Below are 27,318 nucleotides of genomic sequence, written 5' to 3'. Positions count from 1 at the left end.
AACACCTGGCAGCGAGCAGACAGAAGTAAATACAGACCGGGCCAGAGTGTGAAGAGCAAAAAATCTGCGGATAATTCATGGACAGGATAAATGCATTGAGGAAAAGAAAAAGGAAAAAAATGCAAACCCCGCAAATTCTTCTATAAGTGGGAATTAAAAGCCAATAAGCGGTTTATCCCCCCCAAAAAGAAAAAAAACTGAAAGACAAACAGAAAAAACTTTTTTTTTAAGTGAAAAAAACCCACAAATAGGTGAATCCGCGTATGCCGAACCCCGAATATGGGGGTCCACTGTAAAAATACATATACACAGCGATGCCTTGAGATACGAGTTTAATTCATTCCTTGACCACGCTCAAAACACTCTTATCGCAAATAATTTTCCCCCATTGAAACGCATAAAAATGCCATCAGTTCCAGCCTCTCGCCCCCCCCCCAAAAAAAAAAACCTAAACATTTTGTAATGTTTTTACAATGAGAAAAAGCACTCTATAATATTGATAGATTATTCTAGCTAGTCGTTAGCCCGTCTATGGCGTTTTGCTTAGCATTAAGCAAACGGAATCTATTCGGTTGTTTTCCTACACAACCTGTAATTGTTTAGTTTGACATTAACGTCAAGTGGGAGTTGCAGTAAACATCTTATGCAATGTAAATCCAGCCTTAATATTCCTTGTGCCAACATATTTGCCGTGTTTCATGACAGCGCTGTTCTTGGAAGCACCTTGCTGCTTCCCCCCATTGATGCATTGTTCCACATCCTCTTCCTGTTTCCCACAAAGGGCCGCAGCTATTGTTTCGTTCGTGTTTGCTTTTCGGACCGAAACGACCCCATCAACGCTGCCGTGTCCTCATGTGTCAGTGTCTCTTGTCGCTTTTGCGATGACTGATGTGGATCAAGAATGATTCATGACTACAAGGCGCATTCAGGCTAAATCGTTTTTGTGAGGCATTGAAGTTTTGCCAATGAAGGAGAGATTATCCAACAAAGCTCAATGCATGCATGTTTACCTTTTGGCTTGGATGTAGTGTTTTAACCCTCCGTGCCCAGACAGCAAATGGATGCGGAACGGGGCCAACCGCCCCCTAAAACCACACACAAACACCTTCGTGTACGGTTCACTTGGCAAACCGTCGTTAATCCCTTCTTGGAGTGTGGATGTTGTACAATAGTTCCTAATAAATTGGAAGCTGTTGCAAATAAAGTAAAGTAATAGATTAGACTTTACAAAAACTTTTTCAACTTTTCAACAAGATGACGTTTGCTCTAAAACTAAACATAAAACAAAGAGAAATACAGATTGTGTATTTAAAACAACCACAAAATGTTGCCTTCCTCTGGCTTAATGCTAACATGCAATGCAAAGTGCCACAGACGGGCTAATGAATGGCTTCGATAGTCGCGGTGTTATAACCCTTTCAGCAATGGCTATTTGAACATAAACGGTGCATCCACACATGTAAACAGACAATACAACAATACTAACATGCTTCCACACTCGCTCACGCCGGTGGGTGAGTAGTGCACACCAGAATGAGTTGCAATTAATTCATTATGATGCACAAACTGTTTCTTTACAGTTTTATTTAATGGTGTTATTACCTATGTTTTATAAAGTACATATTAAGTGTTGCTATTTTCCTTACTAGAGAACACAGTTGTTTTTTTTTGCGGGGGAGTATGCATGGAAAATGAGCAGTATGCAAGGATTAAATTGTATGCGTGTGTGTGTGTGTATATTATTAACGCAAGGGTCACGAAACTTTTTTAAACTGAGAGCTACTTCTTGGATGCTGATTAAAGCCAAAGGCTACCAGTTTGATACGTACTTTTGAAGTAATACATAGGCCCAAAGGACCTTTATTTTATGTTATTATTAATAATTAATAATATTCATCTATGCGAGGATAATGACCATTTTATTTGTAAGGCAGGAAACAGAAAAATATCAACATGTGACACTAGTATAAATGATCACTTCTACCACATTCATAGGAAATCACAATGTCCCATCACTGGTGAGTTCATTTTAGAACAGGCCCGCGGGTTACTCATGTGGTCCCATGGAGGCGACCTGGTGCTCGCCATGTTGGGACCCCTGGTTTAAGGAGAATCTGAAAGTGTTTTTGTCATGGACGTTTAGCGCCCCCTAGTGGACATTTGTGGGACTTTGCAGACTGACTATGTCTCCCTGTAGGGAGTGGTGTAGCAGCTGCAGGGGGTCCGAGGTGGGCCTCTCTCCTTGTAAATAGTGCGTTGACACGTGTCTGACCACTCGGCTGTGTGTGACTCCCCCCACCCAAAAAAAAAACTGAAAGCTTTGCTGTACCACCTTCGGGGGGAGGTGATGGGGAGTGGGCTGATCTTGATCTCCAAGAATTTTGACCGATTGGGAAGCGCCACATCCGGTTTTTCACGCACATGCGGAGGTGGCAAAAGTACTCATGCTCACAGATACTTGTTTAAAAAAAACAAAAAACAAAAAAACTGGTATAATAGAAGTACTGATTCAAATCCTTTACTTAGGTCAAAGTACAAAAGGACAGACTCTAAAATGTACTTAAGTACACATCAATCAAACTATATAATCCACGAAAGTCCACTTAATGCTAACACACGATGCAAAACGCCATAGAAGGAGTAACGAAACTAGCATCGATGTTGTGGTCGTTACGGCTATTTGAACACAATCGGTGCAGCAAGAGATGTAGACAGGCAGTATAGTCACAGGCACACGTTTTAATCCTCTGCGAAGGACGACTAATACTAGCAGTTTACTGAATCACTTGGTTGTGAAACTTTTTTTCGTGTATGACTGTATGTCCCCTGGTGGGCAACGCCCGCACGGTAGAAGGAACACAATGTGGGACTGGAAAGGATTAATAGCTTTTGCATTCATTTCAGTGGGGAAAGATGAGGGACCTTTGTCTGTATTGTAGGGAACAAGTGGACTGGCTCCAAGGTAGCTGTTGTGGGGGCCTATTGCTTCTTTCCGAGCTGCTCTCGGCTCAAGTTACGCATTTGTTTACATCCTCGTCTGCTTGTTTACGTTTGTCAAAAACAATCAGTCGGAGAGTGTTGGCCCCTGCGTTCTGTAATTGTTCCACGTCTTTGTCGCTCTGCTTCTCGTGAGGTTCTAGTTTGATCCGCTTTAATCCGGCGGCGGCCCATTATAGTCGCAGGGCCAAGTGAAGGATTACGCTCCCAACTCCATTCAGCGCCTACTTATTTTGAGCTTGAGCACATCTGGGCTGTTTTAGGACTTCGGCCGGATTGAGCCTCACACACTCTCTTGGTAAGCAACACTACACGACGTTTATTACGATACTACCGTATCCCGTCATTTACGATTGCTGGGCTTTAACACTGTCGGGGTGGTTGGACCAGATACACCTGTTACCATGGCGATGATAACAACAAAGGCTCACGCCAATGTATGGTATTGTTTGATGATTTAAAGAACAAAAAGATGGAAAACGTGGTGTCGTCACCGCTGCTCGGCAGTGGGCTGTCCATTCAAGAAGCGCTAGCACTACCGTTTGTATGTAGACATGCCGGCGTTCTGTCTAGTCGTGCTCTAAAGCTTTGGTAAACATTAGTTCGCGTTGACAACAGCAAGCATGGGAGGCGAAGCGCCGATCACTATACGCAATCCTATTGGTCAACGTCGAGGTGCGCTGTCTGAGCGGGCCAAAGCGTTGTTCGTGGATTATGCCAGACTACAAGAGGTTTTGTCGCTCCCGATCTGGGAAATCGCCCAAATTATCGGAGCTAAATTCCTGTAGTCTGATTAAGGCATAACACTCACACATACACACGAACAGACTCGCACACAGGTGCACACACACGCTCACACACTCCCTTTCTCTCATTGTGTGCAACCGAACAAAAGTTTAGTAAAGCAATGAAACGTGGCGCTGGGCCTTTAATAGAGGCTGCCTGAAGAAACCAGATGGCGACAGACACTTGATGCAGTCCCAGCAACACAGTAGCACAGGTGTGGCATTCAAGGGAGAGGTCTTCAGGTGCATCTTTTCAAAGCCGACATGATGTAGTGTGCGTCTGCGGCGACTCGGCCACTCCAATTCACGCTCCTGGAGCGCAGCGATCGTATCAGCGACCTTTGATCAGCGCCGTCATCGCTCAATTTAACCGCGTTGGTAAAAAGATACACAGCGAACAATAAGCCCCGAAACGTGGCTCACTCCCGTGGCCCGGGCCCCCCGCTCTCGTCCTCATTGTCCACACACGCAGGCCCGGAACAATGGCGAGCGGGCGGACTGGGCGGAGGCTCACCGCAAGCCTGGTAACACGAGGAGACACCAAAGGCCAGGTGAGTGAAAGCCTCCTCTGCCTCGTGGGACATGTTTCACAGTCCGGCCGCGTCTGCCAGCTTTTTTGTGGTCGCGCTCGTCGTCTCCGGGTCTCGACGCTCCCCCGCGGCCAGAACCAAAAAGCTCCCATCTGCTGTGGGGGGGGGGAGCTGACGGTGGGGGGTTACAGGTCTTTTCTCTGCCCAAACCGATGGCTCCGAGCGCTTTGGTCACACAGGCCGATCTCGTTTCAATTTTGACACTTCTTTGTTGTACACTTGCAGCCGCTACAAAGATTGTGAAATGTGTTGGAAATACGATCAGTCGTCTTTCTCCAAAAGCTTTGCCCTCTGCAGCCCTGGTATATATATATATATATATATTTTTTTTTTATTTTATTTTTTTTTTTAAAACAGCAGAAAAACCTCTCTGAAGGAATGTGTGATTGACATGTGGCCGACTTGTGAAGCAGGGTAAAAACACAAGCCGTCAATCGGGCCAAATTTTCCCTTGCTTCCAATCAAAGTCAGTCAATGTATAAAAGATTATCCGGAGCAATTATCCTGTGGTGTGGGATGTGTCAAGAGTGATTTCCCCCCCCCCCCCAATCTACTCAGAAAACAGTCAGGGCCGACTGTCGTAAATGTTAAACCTGTTCAATATTGTCAATTGCAAATCCCTACATGTGTTGTCAACACTGAAATGAGGGGAGGAAACATACCAACAATTGGGACAGATTTGAGCATTTTCCCTCGCTTTCAATCAAAGTCAGCAAAGGCCTGATTATTGGCTGCCTCTAAAAGCTGATTATTTCTTGGTGCGGGCTGGGTTAAGAGAGATACTTACTCCCTGATCGGCTCCGAAAACCGTTCACCACAAGAAAAACGCCAAGAGTAGCAACCGCTATGTCTTTACCAGAAGCTGCTGCTCCTCCTACTACTACGACTCCTCTTTCTTCTTTTGCACAGGTCAGTGTTGGTACTACCAAAAACATTGTTATGTGTGTGATGTGCTGTGTTGGTTATCTTGAGCAAGCAGTAAGTGCACACCTGCAATTTTTTTTTGGGTGTGCATTTCCTCACATTTTAGATGCCAAAAATCGATATTTGCGTACACAATTTTAGCCTTGCAAACCCCCAAATTCTCGGAGCTAATGCACTGTATATCTCTGCTCACCATGCATACCACCACCCTCACGTTCCGTTCCCGCAGTTTGTCCCTAAAATCCGCAATACGTTTGGTCAATCGTCTTTTTTCAATTTTCTCCCCGAAACGACTGGAACACACTCCAACAAATGATACAACTGACATCATTCATTCGTGTATATCTTTTTGTATTTTGCTCTGTTTTACTCTGCTGTCTGCGGTCAGGTCGGCATTGCAAATGAGAATCTGTTCTCAATTGCCTTACCTGGATAAAGAAAGGTTCAATGAAAAATAGATTCCGGCAGCTACTGTCTGTCCCATCCCATCCATCCGCAAGGCTGGGATGTGTTGTTGCTCCACAGCTGTTTCAGCATGTCAATCGGGCCGTTCCGCGCACAACCTGGCACATGCCAACGGTTGGTAACCTGAACCTGAACGCAGCATCCTAACCTGCGGTCAGCTCACAAAGACAGCTGTGCTTCGCGTTTGTGAGCCTAAAAAGCCTGCGACACATCTCGGATCTTGTTACCCTTGAGGAAAACTCTGCTTTTGGTCAAGCAGTCAACCTTTCAAATATGTTTTAGCAACGTTTTCCGAGCGGGATGACAGCGTGCTCGGAGACATTACACATCTGACACCCGAACCCGGACCTACGACCTCGGCGTGCGTATTCAGATTCTTGGACTATCAGGTGGACTCACAACAAGTATCAAAAAAGGGCTCAAAGTTGTCTCTCCGCCCTGTGGGACTCACTTCACTGTTTGCTCCATGTCAGTCTCGCCCGTCGGGCCGAACGCCTTTGGAGGTTAGCAAACAAACGATCACGACGATAACGCGTGATCATCCCAACACGCTTTTGGTCCTTTTTATCAGCGCATTACACAGGACGGAGTTGCTCTCGCTTCAGCTCGCACGCTCACGTCGACTAATTTTAGATCCTGACAGGACGTCGTTCGTTTTAACACAAAACCGTACAATGCCAGGGTTATGATATTTCATTGGCTCAGATTTGATCGAACGACACCGCAGCTGCTTAAGTCTTAACCAGCGATCCCGGGACGCACTTATACAACCGGTAGCTATCGCTAATTTCCCTGACCTTGGAAGTGGAGTTTCCCATGACCTCCACTCCCGAACCAACTGATTAGATTGTTGTGGCATTAAGTCCAATTGTGTTCACTCTGTCTGTTGCTCGGAGTCGCTTGTGACACGCTGTTCAGGAAGCAAAGTTCAAGGTTGCCTCCGTGTGTGTTTGACTCACCTTTCTTTTCATTCCAAGAGAGACTCCACACTGTTTTTCTTTTGTTTTGAGACTCACTCAACGCCACATTATTGGATCACATTACAGTGAACCCCCGCATATTTGCGGTTCGGCGTTCGCCTGTTTGCTGATTCGCCTTTTTTTGTATTGTATTGCCTTGTCTAATGTAAGAAAGTTAGCATTCTATAATATTGTACGTTTATAAAAACATACACTAATGAGATAATTAGATAGAATGTAAACATATTTAACAGCCACATTTGTTTTTATTTTGATTTTTGCTTCTATTCAAAGGACATTGTGCTGCTCCTTCGGTTCACTTACTCAATCAGCCCACGTTCAGGATGTCCTAAAACTGGAGATTCACACCATGGATGAGCACATCTATCTGCCTCCACTACCATGCAAGAGTCCAGAGAGAGGGGTGCAACGCAAATCAGAGATGTTGGTGTGATTCTTAGTATATAGTAGTAATAATATTCTTATTAGTAGTACTCGTCGTATCAGTAGTAGTATTATTAGTAGTGTTCAATAGCCGCTTCGGGGAAGAGACTCCAAGGTGACTGCATGACGTGATTTAGCGACAAGCCACAATGCGCTCATGCTGCTCTGATCAACTCCGGAACGTGATATGCTCTTGTATCACCGGCCGCGTGTGCATATACTCTTTCTCACAGACCCGTGTGCACGAGGCGCCAATATGCAAGTGTGCCACGCCACATTTCGTGTAAGGCGACCGAGGAACACGAGGTTTCTGTTGCCGGGTTCTACGTTCTTAGAAAGGTGGAGAAAATGACGCTTTTGGGGGTTGTAGCTCGCAACACGTACCGGGCAGGATTAGGACAGGGAACCGGATCGGATCCTCGCCGCTGTCACTCTGGGACGTTCACTCGCAAAAACATCCACTGTGCTTGCCTCGCTCGTTTGAGTAACCTCGTTATTTTCTGGACGGAGCAGCACGCTTATATTGTCGTTTTAGCAAAGACATGCAGGATTCAGGTTAACATGTGCGTTAAATATCAAATCAGAAAGAAACGTAACAAGCATCTTCCTCACAGCGTCGTCTGCCGGTACTGGACTTGCCATTTGTCTCCCTCATCATTGACGTGACAAGCCAAGATTCACTCCCTAATCTTTGTCTTCTACTCAAAAGCTGGGCTGATCTCAAATTAGAAAAAAAAAAATATATATATTTTTTTAAATGCAACGCCGCAAAGTTCCCGCACTCACTGAAAATGACAAACCGGAAATGATGCATTAGACCTAGCAATGTCTCCCGTTTGTAAAAAGCTAACTAAAAATTGTTTTGCATTTCTGTAGCAGAAACTAATCATAAAATAATCACTTCTGAAGAATCCGTCCTTTTCCCCAGCTAATGAGATCATCAAAAACAGAATTCAAACGTTCTAGAAAACACGGTGGGGAGGCGGGGCCTAGGCGTAGCCTACATCATATGAAAGCGACGGCTCTGTTGTTGTAATACATAACTCCAGCCGAGGGGGGCGACAGAAGCTACTCGTTCCATCTTTCAGTCTTTACATTTTGTGATGTCGTTAACCAACTGTATAGTTTTTTTTGTTTTCTTTTCTTTTTACGAGCGTAGTCACGTAACAAATTTAACTGGGCCCTCTGCTGGATCTGGTGGGGCACTGCCCTACTTTCCTTTAATACAAAGTGGCCACTGGCAAAGGTTATAATAAAAATAACTCCGTCCAAATCCGTAAGACGAGACACTCGTATAAAATGCGATGCCACTTCCACCCGGAGGAGCTTTTCATCTTTTGAGCATTACTATTTTTTTTTTTAACTAAGACGACAGGCGGGCAGTCTTTGAACACTAAACGCCATAAAGCCGGCACAAAGTCTGACACCGTGCCACCTCGGGGAGTGGGCAAGGGAGGGGGTTCTATCTTGTAGAACGTCTTCCTCGTATGGGGAAGCTATGGGGTGACTCCGCATTCTTCCTCCCATTTTCCCCAGACAGTGCATCATCTGCAGCCATTTGTGTTCTGTTATGTTGAAGTAAAAGAGATCTTAGGATCTTGACTTTGTTTCTATTGTGACTCAGTGAAAGCCGTTGGTCCGTGGGGGAGCGATTCGTGGAGTCGCAGTCACTGCTGGGGTGATAATTCACCCTTGACCAATAGAGAGTTCTTCACACGCCCTGCAGGAAGTCATGCGGGAGGATAGTGTCGCTCGAAAAAGCACATTAAGCGCTTGTGATCGTCAGCTCATGCGGGGTACACGCATACAGTATAATCGGGCCAAATTGGAGCATGTCCCCTCCCTTGCGATCAAAGCAAAGGTTGGAATTTCTGACGTTTAGAAACGGTTATCCTGAGCGATTATTCTGTCATGTGGGGTGTGTTAAGGCTGATTCTTCCTCCCCGATCTGCATGGGAAAACGGTTGGGGCCGACAATCATAAATGTTAAACCTGTTCAATATTTATGATCGCAAATCCGTATGTGTGTGGCGATCAACCCTAAGTTTGGAGGAGTAGCCTCAAGCAGGCTACACACATAATGAAAATCGGGACAAATTTGAGCATTTCCCTCCCTTCTAATCAAACTCAACAAATACACGATTATGGGACTTATCGAAAGATTATCCTGACCGATTAAGGGTCATTTTTCCTTCCCGATCTGATCGTAAAATGGTTAGGGCTGACAATTGGCCTACACAAATAACGATAATCGGGCCGAATTTGAGCATTTTCCTACCCTTTGGATCAAATTCAACAAAGACCCAATTATTGAATGTCTCTAAAGATTATCCCGAGTGATTATCCCATGGTGCGGGTTTTAAGAGAGATTTTTTTTCCCTCCCCGATCTAATGAGAAAACAGATAATCGTAACTGTTAAACCTGTTCCAATATTCATGATGACAAATCCACCGGGTTTTGTGATTACTATGTGAAAAGGACTATCACGTTTCCTAAAAATCATTCATATCAAAAATTTTAAAAAATACAATTATTTGTCTCGAAAAACTTTTTTTTTCCTGAAAAATATATTTTTTTCCCTCGCTTCTCAAGCGAAAAAATGTATATTTCTATTTCTTGTTCTACTACTACTACTTTGTCTTCTTTCTTTATATATTGCAAAAGTCTGGATGCCCTTTGGCAAAATGCTGCCTCGCAATGGTCATCCTCGGTATTACAACACACATGCTGATGCGTGTGTGTGGTGTGCTGTTGGTCATCTCGAGTACACCGCAAACTACAACAACAGTAAATGCACATTTGCCTATTTTTTTCCTCATCGTGTGGTGTATCTCGCATTTTAAAAATCGCTTATGTGTGAACCCCGCTTACATGTGCAATGCATACTGTACTTGCGGACAGGCTCAAAGGTTCTGCGGGCTTCTAGATCCTCCCCTCAACGCTTTTAAGTATCGGCGCGTTAGAGATTTAACCTTACTTCCTCTCTGCTATTTTTAACCGTGTCATAGTCCTGCCTGAACTTTGATAGTACCAAGTGATCTCATTTACACACACATACAAACACACACACGCACACACGAGTGTGTATTTTTGCAAGCATACAATCTGAGAGGCTGAAAGGTTTGAGCAATGAGCGAAACAGATGCAAGCGCGGCGCCGACCCGAGTGCCACAATGGCTCGGGCATCTGGCGCAGTGCCACGTCTGAAGTATGACATGTCCTAATAATGGACCAGCTGACTGGACTTCCTGCTCTCCTACTCTGTGTGCATGCCTGATGACACAACTCACACAACTTTCTAGATGCTGGCAAAAAAACTAAAAATAAAACATAAATCCATACTACAATTTTTACAATCAGTTGTTGAAAAAAGTGTCACAACTTTAAGAGTGGTGATCATGCTAACTGCTGTTAAAAAAGAGCTTCAAAAAAATTCCAGATGATGGCACTCAGTTGTATAACATTTCATGTAAAAAGCCATTTTTGAGGCCTCAAACATTTAAAAAGAAAAAAAAAAACGGCAACATGTATGGGCCTTGTCGAGGATACCAGCTTCAATTTCTGACGAGTTTGTCACAATATGGCTGCTTCAAACCAAAATGGCTAGATTTCGCTTCCATTTCATGCATGGGTCCTTGAGACTTTGTGTGTGTGTTCTCTTACAATAGACATGTCCATCCAATTTGATTCAACTCAATCAGTGAAACTGGTGTCAGGGGCTCTTTTTTTCCCTCTCTTATTTGCTAAATCCCCCAATGACGCCATGCTTCGTCAACATGAAATGGCGTTAAAAAAAAAAAAAAAAAGAGCTTGGCAATTGAATGTCACCTATCTGTGTACGATACGATACTCAATTCCCTTGTAAGAATCGATCCAAGTACAACCCCTGGAATGACTGCATCAAACCAAAATGACCGATTTCCTGTTCAAGAAGAGACATGAGACTTTTTCATGCCGCCGATTATGAAAGACATTTGGATGTTGTTAAATATGTGAATTAACACTAAAACGATAATAATGTCTTTAAATTAACAAAAACTTTCAGGAAATTGTTTGCCTAATGGTAAGTCTGCCTCTGCCGAGGTGTGAATTAATTGCAAATAATTCCTTTCCGTACAATTTCCTACTGATTTTGGGGTGTGAATATCGTGTCTGGGCTAAGAATTGATGACCACATGATGATGCAGCTTTAGTCATTTGGTTGTGGTCATGCATCCGCCGCCTCTCAGATGATTTCATGTCAAACGGCCTTGTTTTCTGGGGACGATCTTATCCGCACCAAAAAGTCTCGGATGACACATTGGCGAGTCCCAAACCAAGGGGGACTTCTTGGTGACTCTACGACAAGACAGGCAGACAATGTAGCCTCAGTGTGTCAGTATGTCGCCAAAATTAGCTTGACACGTCCAAGTAGTGACATCATCTCGCCAATGAGGGTTTTCCAAAATGTTTTATTGCGCTAAAATGTTAGACGACTACATTTTTCCAGCCATTTTCTACGGAGCTGACTTGGACCTTGGACTGATCTCCTGAATTCTCAAGCTAACATGTCTTGCATGCTTTGACACATTGTTGTTTTCTTAAGCATCTCTGTAGCTCCGCTTTGGGCGTGCTGAGACTTTTTTTTTTTCTTCTTTTATTTAAGAGTCCAGACTAGCCAACGGGACTGCTGCTGCGGAACATAAATTACAATCAACCGCTCTCACTTTCACTTGAGACGGAAGCGCTTGTCTACTGCTCTACTTAGAAGAACTGGCCTAAATTTACAATATAAATTCTATTTGTTCCAAGAAATTATATTAATTTATTCCAAACAGTCTATTCTCTTCATTCTGCAGCATTTCTCTTGGTTGTTGTTGCCTTCAATGCGTGTATGTTAGATTGTTTGTCAGTCTCTGTGTTTGTTTTGCCATGTCAACCTAATCTGCCCAGGGCCTTCAGTTCTTGGCGGGATTACTGTGATGTACTTTACTTTGGAGTGAGTCAGTCCTCCTTCAAATGTCTATTTGAAAGTTCTGCTGTTCACCTCAACTGGAACGCGTAAGAGGGAGCACATAACTCTGTTTCCGGCTTGCGTCCACTGGCTGCCTGCGCACTACTGAGTTCATATAAAGATTATTTGGTTTTTGAATCTCAAAACAGTCTCGCACCACCTTAGCTCTCTGAGCTACGCTGTCCCGAAACTCCAGCATGGTGCCTCAGGTCAGCTGACCAAAAGTTCCTGGAGGTACGGAAATCTAAGCAGAAGCTCAGTGAGGACACGGCTTTTTCTGTCGTTGATCCCAAACTATGGAATGACCTCCCTGTGCACATTAGACAAATCCCTTCACTGTCCGGTTTATAAATCCACCTTAAAACCCATTTTGATTCCTTGGTGTTCAACACAGCATGGGACTTGAGCCCTTATTTTAGTGTCTTATTTGTTTTTATTTTCAACTTTGTTAATGTTTTATTGTTTTTAATTTATGTAATGTTCAATTGTCTTATATGTGTGATTTTTACTGATCTACAGCACTTTGTTTCAGCGGCAGTTGTTTTTAAAAAGCTCTACAAAAAAGTTTATTTGAGGCCTCTGATTGGTTGGTCAGAGCAAGCTAAGCTTGATGAGCAAAACACATCTGTAGTGATCTGGCAAGCCAAGCCAAGACAAGTTTATTTATAGAGCAAAATTTGTGCACAAGGCAATTTAAAGCGGTTCACAGCTACATAAAATTACAATAAGGCAAATAAAATCATCCCTTAAAAATAGAAATAATCATTATTTAAATTAATTAAAAGCGAGGAGTGCAGAAAAAATACTTTGTCATCATATGCATGGCTAAATAGAACTGTTATCAGCCTGGATTTGAACATTTTCACAGTTGAGGCCTGTCTCACGTCATCTGGAATACTTTTCCAGTTTTTAGCAGCAAAAAAACTAAAACGCAGACTCACCGTGTTTAGTCCAAGGCACATGAGGCCACTCCCTGAGGTTCTCAGAGACTGAGAAGGTTCATATGGCTCTAAACATGTCAGAGATGTGCTTTGGTGCAGGACCATGAAGAGACTTGTGCACTAGCAAAGCTGTGTTGCATCGTGCCACAGACAATGATCTCAGGTTTGTCTGATTTCAGCTGGAGAAAATAATTTTGCATCCACACTGATCTGTTCGATGCAGTGTCAGAGTGTATCTACTGGCCCATGTTCACCTGCAGTCAGTGACACGTGCATTTACGTGATCTGGGTAGATGTGGAAGCAGACTTCAATAGCTACTTTTAAGGTGGCCTATTGGAAGCATGTACAGATTGAACAAGAAGGGTCCCAGGATTGACCCATGTGGAACTCCACAGGTCAAACACAGTTACCAATTTCTGCAAAGTACGTCGTGCCCTCGAGATGGGAGAGCTGCACACCAATACACTAAATAATAAGCATCTTTGGTATTTATTATTCATTGATTTCAATGTTTTATATTTCTGTCATGTTATTAGATAAATAACGATTGTGAACTGCTCCCGATGTCACACCTGTGTGCTGTTATAGTTTGTTGTTTACTGTAATTTGATGGTTTCTAATTGCGATATGATAGTGGTAGTATTAAGAGGTAGATGTGTTGGGTAAAATCCCACTGAAGGCCCAGGTAACACAACTACCACAACTTGATGTTGACGCTGGAACATTAGCATGACAAATGATTTTGGTATCAATCACAAGCGTTAACGAAGGCGTTGCAGTGTATCGTTTGCAGCAACGAAGGAAAAACAATTACCATAGGGGGGAAAAAAAGGAAACCCTGCAAGGCAAATTACTGGCGCACAATACATAAAAACGAGCGCTGTCATACAGTTGAATGTGGCCGTGTGAGAACTTGACAGCAAGGAATTTATACAAAGAGCACTTGGCACAGCACCTCTCAGACTTTCATGAAGAGGGCACGGCACGCCGGGATCCCATAAGGAAAAACATGTATTGACAAGAACGCTCATCCCGGCGGCGACCAACTGGGAGCTCTTTAGGCAGGTGGAACTTTTTGGGATTTGTAGTGTCGACGTTGTTGGATTCACACGAGCCAGCCAACAAGACGATTTTATGGAAGCCTGAGGACTTCCAGGAAAGGAACTCGCATGAGAAAAGAGGAAGGTTAAGATCCTTATTAAGAATAAGTCATTGACTCCTCTGCAGTAAGACTCATCAGATGGCGCTTTTTCAATATGTATTTTATAATAAATACAGACCGGCTATGCAATTTTAATGGCGGAATTTCCTTAAACAAAAATTAAAATAGTACTACAATATAGTCTCAAAACGCCTTTGGTCCTAAAGTTAAAAATAGGTCTTTGGTAATAATAGGCCCTTTTAAAATAATAATTTTCAAATAATACCATCATTGTACTGCATTTTTTCAGACCCTAAAGCCACACCTCCCTGAGCCCAAGTCTGAAAACCGCTGCCCTAAACTCTTGGTGCCCAAGCAATTTTTACATTTGAAAGCAGCACAGTTGGCAAGCTTTGGAAAGCTGCATATTTACATAACCTTAAACATTACATTTAGCCAACAGCAAGAAGCCAAGCAGAACGGGAACCTGATGCCAGCGATGAGGTTCCAATCGTGCCCAGATCGCATTCCACATGCTGACATCCAAATCCAAGGACGTGGGGATGTGTGACATAATCCCACAGAAATCTGAAAACACCAAACAGGGGGCTCCTGTGGGGGTGGGGGGGCCAGGAGCGGCACCATCACGTGTCACTGCCTTTGTATCATTTGAAGTTTGGCATTCAATTTCAACTGTAAGTGGCAACAAAAACTTTTTTTTTTTTTGTCAAACAGCTGCTTGTTGTGACGTAAATTGAGTTGAGTTCACTGACACCACGCAGCGCTTGTATCTCGAATCTTTGCTCGCAAGTCAAAGCACAATACGTCGGTCGCACCTTGTGACCACGGTGGGTGCAATGTCCATAATTCTATTCTATTGTTATGACTGTGCGGTTATATACAGCACAATACTCTAGCGTCCTTTTTTTCTCAAGACGCATGATGAAAGGTTTTTTTTTTTTTTTTTAGGTGCTGGAACGGATTAATAGCATTTCCACTCATTTCAATGGGGAAAGCAGATTTGAGATGAGCGTTTTGAGTTCTGAACGAGGTTACGGAACGACTTTAGAAAGTGTGTTTTGGGGGGTTATGTCCCCCTTACAGCCCGCCACACACGCCCATGCCCAGACTGGGTGTGCAGCGTGAATTTGGAGCGCCACGCACGCACGCACGCGCGCGCGCGCTCGTATTCGCTGTTCGCTCTCCCAGGGCTCCTCCATAAAAGAGGGGCGGACACCGAGCGCGCGCCGGGCTATAAATCCCTCCGGAGCGCCCGCGGAGCGCGGCTCGGCGCTGCTCGGCTGCGCGATGAGGACGAGAAACCCACCCGTGGGATGCAGCTTTTAGCCGGAGGACATGGAGGCCGCTCGACCCTCGTCGCTCTTCTCTGTTCGCGGGATGTAACGGCGCGTCGTGCAAGGACGTTCCGGTCCCCGGGGTGGTGGTGGTTGGGGGGGGGGAGGAGGGGAAACTTCCCGATTTGTGCGTCTTTTCCACCCGCGGAGTGGGCGATCGTGCCTTTTGGATTCCCGTGCGTGGAGCGGCTCGTGTTGAATTGATCTGCGCCGGGGTCCAAAGTGCGCACACGTTCTGGATCTGTGTGACATTTCGCCTGTTTTGCTCCCAGTGGACATAAACTATCGCACTTCCAAGTGGGGAATTCTTTTTTGTCTTTTTTGGGGTGCACTTGCGGACCATTGGGATTCTAACCGCAGCGAGTTGCAGGTCTGCATGGGCCATGTTTAAGGTCAGAACACACTCAAACCTACCTGGAGAAAATCATAATTACTGTCATATAAATCAAGTTTTCTCCCTTTTGTTTTAATGCAAAGCAATACATTGGGAACAAGTTGAATGAAATATGATTTTGCACAATATTAAGCAACATCCTCCTGTTATCATCTCCATATAGTCACAGGTATTGGCAAAGCCAATGCTTGATATCACAACAACTGTAAATATGTCGTCTGAGCATCATCAAATATGGCGCCAAAACCGTGCTGACGTGCGGAATTTGACTTTTACACAGCGAATTTAAAAGTTACATCGTGGTCACAATATAAGCATAACGTGCACACAACATATTTATTTAAGGCCACTAAATTCTACATTTTTGTCACGGTTTGGCTATAACGTGTCCGCTATTTCGTTTTCTTATTTAGTGGATTCATATCTTGTCTGGGACTCTGTAGGTTGTTGACTCTTGACAGGATGACACAGGTTTTGGTATCGCTCTCCTCCACTCCAGCTCTCCTGGTAGGAACTGAGTCTAAGATGAAGTTATGGGATGTCGCGGCCATGTGTTTGTTGCTCCTGAGCTCTGTCGCTACCCGGCCTCTCTACCAAAGCACTCAGCCGGCCAAGAGGACCTTTTCCCCCGCCAGCTCCCCTGATTCTGCACGCCAGTCCGCGGAGGAGCGGGAGGCCGACTCGTCGATGCAGAGCGTCGAGAGCGACCTGCAGGAGATCTCCGTGGAGGATCAATGTAAGCTTTCGACTGGCATCTGCACCGCTCTTGCGATTGGCCCGCGCGTCTTACGCAACTCTCCGCGAACCGCAACGTAGCCTGCGGTCTAACAAAGAGACAGACAGCCTTGGCGCGGGGGTCAGTCGCGTAATCCCGCTTAACGAATATATATATATATATTTTTTTTTTTTTTTTACATTATTAACCAATTTAAAGTGTTAAACATAGCTTAGCTCCCTTGGACACTTGAACTCTTGAGATGTGTTGTAGAACACCCACCGCCTCTTGCCTCACTCTGCGGGAGCCGTAGGGAGTTATGTTGCCTCAAGATTGAAAGGCTGGAATTTTTTTGGTTTGTTTTTTCGACAGTAACAAGTGGAAATAGACACATTTGAGTAAGCCTGTTTTGATAAAAAAAATAAATGCATCGCTATAATGCTTCGGTGCAGGAGGAAGCGGTTAGCCACGAAGGTAAGTTTGTGTGCAGATTCATTTCTGCCTCGCATTTTTTTTAGTGTTTTAAATTCGCAATTGAACATGATTTGGGGGCGGTGTTGTCTTGATTACATTATAAGGTATACAGTAATCTCTCGTTTATCGCAGGGGATTAGATTCTGGCCCGCAATAGGTCAAACCTGCAAAGTGGAGACCACATTTATGTACATATTTTTCTTTATACGCATTTTAAAGCTGTATGAACCCCCCCCCCCAAGACTCTTATTACTCATCTTATTTATAAACACTCACTAAAAAAATAATTAAACACTCATAAAAATAATTAAACACTCAAAATAATTAAACTCATTGCAAATGTATTTAACCACAAAAAAAAAATGTTGTTTTAATGAATTGGCAGGCATAAAAAGTATAGAAAATGTTGCAGTCTGTGTGCATTGGCGATTGTGGCTCTCCTTTCCCCCATGCGAGGGCATTACAGCAAGTCACTATACTGGGAAAAACCCCATAAGAGGAGGGTTTTAAAAAAACACAATGTAGCGGAGTGTGAACAGAGAGCTGCGATATCCTGGGATCCAGTCATTTCCAAAGGATTGGATTTGAGTAGACAACAGGTACAGGCTGCAAAGGTTGCCCGGTGAGCTCTTAGGTGGAGTGGTTCGGATTTCCCACCATTATCAGTCCGGTGGAAAGCGGTCCACGGATAAGGCCGTCAGACGGGACGCTTATCGTGCAGCAGGTATGTCATTTGTGTTTTATTACGCGTTACATCACCCTCGTGTCAAAACAGGCGCGTCCTCATGAACCAAACCATGAGCGCGGAGGATGCTTGCCAAACACTCGGCCTCTTTTCCGCTGTTTACATTTGCCGCCGCCTCCGTGACCTGAAGTCAGAAATCAACGGCGCGTTTTTTGTCGCTCGAACGCGCGTCGGCCAGGAGTGGAAAGTTTGAAGCGTTTTGTTTACGTGCGCGTTGAGCAGCCGCAGTGGGCAGGAATTTGAGTTTGTTTGGAGCAGCGTGACACTGGATCATCTTCACCCAGGAGTAGGAATAGAAGTGGATAGGGAATGGAACATTTGGAGCAGAGTTTTAACCTGCCACCTCATCTTCTGTCTGCGTAAAACCGACACTATTAACGCTGCTTCTGTAGTGTAAACCAGTCTTTCACAACTGTCAGTCAGCCAACGCATGTATTTTACATTAGAAAAATCTCACAGCACCCTAAATAAGAATGCCGCAAAAGGTAGACGCGCTGGTATGTGGTCCTCACATTTGGGCAAGGAGAGGCACAGTCGCTGAAGCCATTTCAGCTGACCCCTTAAAAGCACGCATACAACACACGGATACTACAGTGCGTACAGTCATTTACACTTCATGAACAATTTAATTTTTTATATAAAGTCTTTTGCTATGTTTTTTTAAAAATACAATACAGTGATTGATAAGTTTTTAAATATTAAAGAAACTAACATGAAAAATTAGGTGTTTATTTGGGGGCTGGATTGGATGAATGGCATTTCAATTCATTCAGTTTTAAAAGGTTTAAATGTGTTTGAAGCTTGTGGGAGGTTTCACCGGTCACTGAACGTAACTCCCGCGATGAACGGAGATCACTGCACAGCGTTCCCTCGCTGTATTGCGGTTCATCTATTGCAGATTCAGTGCATTGCAAATGTATGATTATTTTTTTTTCCAGATTCACATCACGCATAATTTGCCATACTGCAAGATTTTGAGTATATAATGTAATTTTTTTTGCGGTAAAAGAAATCCTTCCTATCTTAAAACAAAACGGTAAAAAATAAAAAACAGAAAAAAAGGATTAAAACACATTACAAGGACGATTAACAAAGAAACTATTAGTAATCAATAATTTCAGGACCATTGTAGTGAAATTGGACACTGGAATCAAATAATGCTGAAGGGATGCAGTGGTGTTTCTTTCTAGGAGTGGAAGAAAAAAAAACAATGTCGAAATGGAAGCGTTGTGGCTCTGATAGCGTTTGTGTGCCGCTGATTAGTTGCAGCACAACTTGCGACACCAGTTGCGGTGTGCTGGCTGGCGGCAGGTGCACACTGCCTGTCAGTCTTAAGGCGGCATTTACACCACGAGTGACCCACTTCACAGTTTTCACAGCCGTCAGGGCCGTTTAAGCAGAACAACGGATCTCGATCAGAAATGTGGGGATAAATGCGGGATATGAGTTTTGGAAGTACAGTGATACTTTTGACTTATGAGTTTAATTCATTGAGTGACCAAGCTTGTAACTCAATTTACCCGGGATGGGCGAGTACCGATACCAAGTATCGGTCCGATATCGGCCTTATTTCAAGGTATTGGGTACTTGTGAAGGCTGCTGATACTAGCCACTGGCTATTAGCCAGCGATATTTAAGTTGATGAAAACTTTTGATGAAAAACACGTGACAGACATGTGATCAAGACACCTGGGAAAAACGTTCAAAAATGTGAAAAAAATAAATAAAAATGCTTAACGTGTCTCCTCTAAGTGGGAAAAGATGGTGGCCAGTGGACAAATAATAACGAGGTACTGGTCTTTGAAACTATGGTGGAAAGAGTCGGACTAAGCCAAATGTAACAGGGCGTTCCTCGGTTTAGGGCAGATTAGGTCTGTGACTAACATACGCCAATGCGGTAGTGAAGTCAGAATTACAGTAATAAAAAAAAAAACAAAAAAAGAGGAAAAACAATTTTTCACTTTGATCCAATCAGCTTTAGAGTGCAGGGGGCGGGGGGATCAGGTGGCGCAGTATATGTCGCAAGTGAGGAGAGTCCGGTGACACCTTCTAACCACAAGGCCACCTGCCAGACCTCGCAGCCCGACACCAATACCTGTCATCGTGGGATAATTGGTGTTGTTGATACGGCTGTTGTTGTGCCCATTGTTCTCTCAACCCTCCCCCGATCGCTCGACCATTCTATCATGTTTTGTCTCTCTCTCTGTCCCTCTACTCTGTCTCTCCATCGCTGTTTGAGTTTTCTTCTCGAGAGGGAGTTTGTGTTGCCTTCGTGGCCAAGTGCTTGCACATGCCTGGTTCAGTTGGTTTTCTTTAATGTACAACCCCAATTCCAAAGACGTTGGGACGTTGTGTTAAACATCAATAAAAACAGAATACAATGATTTGCAAATCATGTTCAACCTATATTTAATTGAATACACTACAAAGACAAGATATTTAATGTTCAAACTGATCAACTTTATTGTTCTTAGCAAATAATCATTAATTTAGAATTTTATGGCTGCAACACGTTCCAAAAAAGCTGGCACAGGGTCATGTTTACCACTGTCTTACATCACCTTTTCTTTTAACAACATTCAATAAACGTTTGGGAACTGAGGACACTAATTGTTGAAGCTCTGTAGGTGGAATGATTTCCCATTGTTGCTCGATGTACAGCTTCAGCTGTTCAACAGTTGTCGTATTTTACGCTTCATAATGCGCCACACATTTTCAATGGGAGACAGGTCTGGATTGCAGGCAGGCCAGTCTAGTACCCACACTCCTTTACTACGAAGCCACGCTGTTGTAACACGTGCAGAATGTGGTTTGTCTTGTCTTGCTGAAATAAGCAGGGGCGTCCATGTAAAAGACGTTGCTTGGATGGCAGCATAAGTTTCTCCAAAACCTGTATGTACCTTTCAGCATTAATGGTGCCTTCACAGATATGTAAGTTACCCATGCCATTGGCACTAACACAGCCCCATACCATCACAGATGCTGGCTTTTGAACTTTGCGTCCATAACAGTCCGGATGGTTCTTTTCCTCTTTGGCCCGGAGGAAACGACGTCCACCATTTTCAAAAAGAATTTGAAATGTGGACTCGTCGGACCACATAACACTTTTCCACTTTTCATCAGTCCATCTTAGATGAGCTCGGGGCCCAGAGAAGCCAGCGGCGCTTCTGGGTGTTGTTGATAAATGGCTTTTGCTTTGCATAGTAGAGTTTCAAGTTGCACTTACGGATGTAGCGCCGAACTGTATTTACTGACATTGGTTTTCTGAAGTGTTCCTGAGCCCACGTGGTGATGTCCTTTACACATTGTTGTCGGTTTTTGATGCAGTGCCGCCTGAGGCATCGAAGGTCACGGGCATTCAATGTTGGTTTTCGGCCTCGCCGCTTACATGCAGTGATTCCTCCAGATTCTCGGAACCTTTTGATGATATTACGGACCGTAGATGATGAAATCCCTAAATTCCTTGCAATTGCACATTGAGGAACATTGTCCTTAAACTGTTTGACTATTTTCTCACGCACTTGTTCACAAAGAGGTGAACCTCGCCCCATCTTTGTTTGTGAATGACTGAGCAATTCAGGGAAGCTCCTTTTATACCCAATCATGGCACTCACCTGTTCCCAATGAGCCTGTTCACCTGTGGGATGTTCCAAAAAGGTGTTTGATGAGCATGCCTCAACTTTCTCAGTCTTTTTTTGCCACCTGTGCCAGCTTTTTTGGAACGTGTTGCAGTCATAAAATTCTAAGTTAATGATTATTTGCTAAAAACAATAAAGTTTATCAGTTTGAACATTCAATATCTTGTCTTTGTAGTGTATTTAATTAAATATAGGTTGAACATGATTTACAAATCATTGTATTCTGTTTTTATTTATATTTAACACAATGTCCCAACTTCATTGGAATTGGGGTTGTATGAGGAGTGTGGTTCTGGACCTGCTCAATGTGTAATGTGACTTCTGCTGCGAATTGGCGCTATAAACTGACTTGACACAGCAGGAACGTAACAAGAGCTGGACTAAGTGTTTCATTTGAGAACAACAATGACACCACAGTCGATCGAGCGGGAGGTACGGATGTTATTGGCGTGGGATGGAAGCAACGTGTGCTGCGGGAGGCTCCAAAAAGCCTTTTGGACCTGCTCCCTGTCAGCAGATGTTTGCGGCACATGATCGTCATCTTCCCTCTAAATAATTCACATAAAAACACAGCAGTTCCTGGTGCCGGGACCTTTGAAGAGGGCACCAAACAAAACAAGGGCAGCTGTCCTTCGGTGGAGTTACGGCACGAGCTCATAGGCTAGCTCAGTTGCACGCGTTTTTTTGTTAGGAGATAAGAAGCAGCTGGAGTACAGGTGAACAGTCTTCAAAACATGGAAAAATCTTCAGGCCAGAGGTTCTCAAACCTTTTGGGTCCAGGGACGAGAGACATTTTTCCAAAGGGCCACCTCGTAATCCTAACGCCAATTAAACGTAGCTACCGTGTGCACCCCTAAATCCCACTGGAATTCCTGTTTCTTGAACATTTCTACCTAAATAGTCATAACCTGTTTCAAAGAAAGCAACTAAATGAACTCAATTCCATATTTATCCATTGTCGCTTTAGACCTTCACACATCTCCTCGTCACCATTTCTACAGACGCATGTGTAGTACTAAAAAACTTCTTTCACATGCTCAGTTTTTCTGATCGACACGCTTTAAGCGTCCCAACAGGTTTATTGACTGAGGCAGGCTGAGCGTGAATATTTTCAGTCAACACCTTTGTGCATCAGATTTCTTCCGTGTGCTGTTTGGCTAATCCGTAGGGTCCTCGCTTTTCTCATGTGGATTTTGAATTCCGTTTTTGGGCATATATTGGCGAAAGAACGTCATTGTTGTGTATCAAAGCGAGCAAAATGATGCGTTTTTTGTTGACAACGGCGCAGCATAAACATCCCCCTGAAAACGACCCTCTCTGTCACGTGACCAGGCGCAAACATACATATGCTTTTTTATCCTTGACACACGATTTCAATCCAACCATGTACAGGGGTTCCTCGGTTTACGACACTGCCTGAATTTGTGTTTATCACTAAGGCCCGCAAGCACACTGCGCTCAAACCTAATCAGACCGCAAGTATGGCTGTAAAACACAGTATTTGATATTTATAATGGCTTGGGGCAGTGCGGCAGCTGTTCTGTGGCTCAAAAGCCGGAAATGTATTTTTTGCGCGAGTGAAAGCTTACATGCCTTTCGATTGGCTGTAATCAGCGACGTTGCAACAATTTGAATCGCGACCAAACCAGTGGCAGACTGATTGGCCACTCATAAACAGTTGCCAAACGCCCCAAACTGTGCGACAGTTCAGTCGGATTCGGCCACATCACTCGGTGTGCGGCAGCCTTAATCTACACCGACGCAGTACTAAGCTCATAATTACAGTTATGAAAAACTATTCTACCAGGACTCCCTGCAGTGGTTTGTGAACTAATAACTGCTTAAATACAGTTCGGTTGTATTTAACTTTTAAGTCTTGTGTCTTGCAGATGATGTCACGGGTCCTTATTCGGAGCAGCTTGACGACGTCATGAACTTCATCGAGGCGACCATCGGCAGACTGCGGAGGTCCTCGGAGTCGCGGGTCTCGAGGGAGCGGGAGCAACGGCAGAGAGGGGCGGCAAACACACGAGGCGGCACGAGGACGCGCGACGGCGAAAGTAAGCGGCGCCGGAGCAGAGGCGGCGGGACCCGCGGTGGCGGAAAAGCGGGACGGGGCGAACGGGGCCGAGGGAGGACGTCAGCTCGTCCCGGTCGAGGCTGCCTCCTGAAGGAGGTCCACCTCAACGTGACCGACTTGGGTTTGGGCTACCAGACCAAGGAGGAGCTGATCTTCCGCTACTGCAGCGGCCCGTGCGCCGAGGCCGAGACCAACTATGACAAGATCCTCAACAACCTCAGCCACGCCAACAAGCTGGACAGGGACACGCCCTCGCGCACCTGCTGCCGACCGGTCGCCTTCGACGACGACCTCTCCTTCTTGGACGACAACGTGGTCTATCACACGCTCAAGAAACACTCGGCCAAGCGGTGCGCTTGTGTGTGAGACACATTCAAAAACCTTCAAAACAATGGCGCTGACAACGAATATACTGTTACATTTACTCTTTTTTTCTTACTGCGTTTTCTTAAAAAAAAAAAAAAAAAAAAAAAAAAAAAAAAAAAAGTACAAAGTACAAAAAAAAGTTTCTTTCTTGTGGAAAACGTCCCAGGAACATCCTTTTCTTTCTTTCTTTGGAGAAAACTCTCAGACAGGATTTAGCGGACTTGACACCCCATCATATGAATATATAGACATACTGTGTATAAATATCTTTCCATATAGATATACAGTATATATATGTATGTATACGCTTGTGTGTAAGAGGTATATTTATTAAGATGGAATTAATTTATTGTTATTTATTTCATTTACGACAAGTTGTTGTCTTTCTTATTTATTGAGATGTTTGGTTTGTCCTGGACGCTGTCAACATGTTCGCGTTCATTCTGAAAGCTTCCTCCATCCAAACTCCCCCAAAAAGAAGTTACATGTGGATGAGTGTAGACAAAGTCAGTCAGTCCCCTTCCACTACAAAGCCTTTTTACCCACGTGTAGCTGTTTCTCGTCAAAATTGACCCCCGAATTTGCCGGCTTCTGAGGGTAGAGAATCAGAGTCATAACAGAGGCAGGATGGTGGCTGGTTGAAAGAAAAGAGCGGAAACATGGAACAGCGGTGTGAAGTTTGACGCCTGACTATTCTGCTTTGCTGGGTGGGGTAAGCCTCTCATGTCCAAATTTTGCAAAACTTTAGAGACTCAGGACTAAAAAACAAGCTTATTTTTAGGTGGTCAAGCAGAAACATCTGGGGCTGACAGTGCTGTTAACTGGTTTACAAGGAAGGGCAGTAAAACTGGTTCTGTAATTGGTTCTGGTCTCTTTTACACTGACTGCCAAAGCCGGCTTTTACCCACAATAGAGAATAGAGGGGTTGTGGTGTCAGAATCGATTGGAAATTTGTCGTCTTGATGGTAGTATCAGAGGCGTGACAGGATTGGGACGAAAGGCAAACACTAATATTTTAAACCCCGTTTATTTCGGGGGATACGTTCCAGACCCACCCTCAATAGGTGTAAATCTGCGATATAGAGAGACCATATAATTGATCACGTGAAAATATCTGGAACTTGTAGTGGTCCGGAGTAGTTGAAGGTACTAATTTGCCATCGTATCTGGCCATTATCCAATGTTTCCCTGCCTCTGATGCGGCAATTTTGCAGAAACTCTGCAAAAAGGGGCTAAAGACTCAAGACCCAAAGAAGCCGATGGTCAGAAACAGACTGTTTTTGTGTTGTTGTTGTTTTTTTTAAGCTGTTTGTCCTTACTTCACGTGAGCAGGCAGAAACATCTGGGAATCGCAGTCCTGTCCATCGGTTGCATGTTAACAAGGGAGCGTAAAAAAAAATAATTTAAAAAAAACATAGAGGTGGTCTCGGAGGCCTTTGGAGTCAAAGGAGCCGCCTGACAATCCGCGACCCAAAGGCTTTTTCGAGTCCCCGAAGGGGGGAACAGGTCTTAACCCCACCCTCCCCCACTTCTCCACCCCAAAAAGAGGATTTGAAAGTGATCCCCCTTTAACACGAGTCTTAAGCAAACATCCCCCGCCGGCTAAGGCAGTTTTAAGAGAGACGCTCGCTACTGTACGGCTGTCAGCGTCAAAGTGACGTTCCAACAAAAGCAAAAACCTTTAAACCAGACGGAATGGGGAGGGGTCACTGCGTGTTTTCTACACGTGATAACATGTTCAATTGAGGGAATATCAACATCCCGAATGAGGACAGAGCGGAGAGGCGAGTGCTTCAAGTGGAACAAAGAGTCCTCGGGGAGGGTCTTGACGTTTCCAAGGATTAGGGACCAAGGTATCTGTGCCCACCCGGCAACAAGCAAGGCAGCTTTAAAGCATGTAATCCCCCCCTCAACACACACATACACACAAATCCACAACATGGAGATGAATTTAGGCCAAACACAAGGATGGAAAAAAAGCTCGCTTTTATCACAGCATACCTCATCAATTGGATCATCTTCCCTGTTTGGTCCACAAGTTTTTTTCCAGATGACAACTTTGGAGACTTCCCAGAAGCCCCCCGTATGCATCCCACTGCTTTAGACAAGGTCTTCCCAAACCTTTTGGGTCCAGGCGAGACATTTTTCTCAGTACCCCCCCTCATAATCCTAACGCCAATGAAATGTAACTTTCATATGCACCCTTAAATGCCGTAGGAATTTTCGAGAAAAGAAGTTGCAATGTTACAATAACAAATTCATAATCTTTTCAGAAAATGTTTTTTCCTCACGTTATGAAAACAGATTTCTTCAAGAAACAAAGATGCATTTTGTTGGGGTAAAAAGTCAATCTTCTGAGAATAAAGTCGTGTTTTCAAGAAATAAAGCCGTATTTTGTTGTAACATTACGATATTGAAGTCAAAGTTGAACGAGGGAAGAAAGTCACATTTTAACAAGTGAATTTCAAAAATACAACTTTATTCTTGTAATATTACATCTTCTATTGCGACTTTATTCTCTAAAGACTCCAGACTATACTCTTGAAAAAAATGTGCGTTATTGTTTTGTTCTATTCCTAAAAAAAGGACTATTTATGCAAGGACGTCAGATGTATGTGACAATACATCACGATCATAACACAGCTTTTATTTGGCCCAAAGCGCAGGTCGGGAGGAGTAACTGGTTTATTATGTTTGTTTATTTGCAGGCATATTCTTTTTTTTTTTTTTTTTTTTAAGTGATATGACAATTTATTACAAATGATTTCGTGGACCCCCCAAGGGTTTGAAAACCTCGGCTTTCGACAGCAAAAGATCACATGTAACCAGTTTATTTTTGTTCATTAGTCGTCTAGTGAAGAGTTTGTCACACTTACTGCCGGGATTTGTTAGAGCTGATGTAAAGTATTATGTTCATCTTATGGCAAAACGTGATTTATTGTGTATGTATTTTAGGGCCCACAGGAAGAACTAAATTTGAAAAAGGATGCAAAAGAGGCCTGCAAAGGGAAACGTGTGAAGGGATCCTTAGTGTTGAGGATTCCCTTTCTGTCGTCTCGTGTTCCAGAACCAAAGCTCTCTACAAACTTTATTTTTGTACAATATTCATTTTATAAAACTTTTTACAGAATCAAAATGTGTTTCTACGTGTGTCTCCGCCTTTTAGCCCTGACGTGACACATGGTGCTGATTTGCCTTGCGGTATGTTTATAGCAGTACAATGTAAAATTGAGGATGGGAGTTGATGGGAAGAACTACACACACCCCCAACCCCGCCCCCACCCCCACCCTTCCTGGGCCGCATTCCTGG

The 27,318-nt window shown here is 43.9% G+C and overlaps 1 protein-coding gene across 2 annotated transcripts; it reads left to right on the top strand.

The window, feature by feature from the left end:
- The first annotated feature begins 15,026 nt into the window (after nt 1-15,026).
- Nucleotides 15,027-26,664, top strand: gdnfa (glial cell derived neurotrophic factor a). Of its 2 annotated transcripts, none has more exons than XM_061799840.1 (3): nt 15,027-15,988; nt 16,434-16,726; nt 23,452-26,664. In XM_061799840.1, the coding sequence occupies exons 2-3, from the start codon at nt 16,453-16,455 to the stop codon at nt 24,006-24,008; spliced, it is 831 nt and encodes a 276-aa protein (XP_061655824.1). In that variant the 5' UTR covers nt 15,027-15,988; nt 16,434-16,452; the 3' UTR covers nt 24,009-26,664. The 2 variants fall into 2 exon arrangements, with proteins under 2 accessions (XP_061655824.1, XP_061655825.1); XM_061799841.1 differs by having other exon boundaries at nt 15,045-15,988; nt 16,490-16,726; nt 23,452-26,663.
- The last annotated feature ends 654 nt before the right edge of the window (nt 26,665-27,318 follow it).

The sequence above is a fragment of the Phyllopteryx taeniolatus genome, chromosome 15 (genome assembly GCF_024500385.1).
Source record: "Phyllopteryx taeniolatus isolate TA_2022b chromosome 15, UOR_Ptae_1.2, whole genome shotgun sequence".
NCBI classification, from domain to species: Eukaryota; Metazoa; Chordata; class Actinopteri; order Syngnathiformes; family Syngnathidae; genus Phyllopteryx; species Phyllopteryx taeniolatus.
This window is presented reverse-complemented; position numbering and strand designations above follow the sequence as displayed.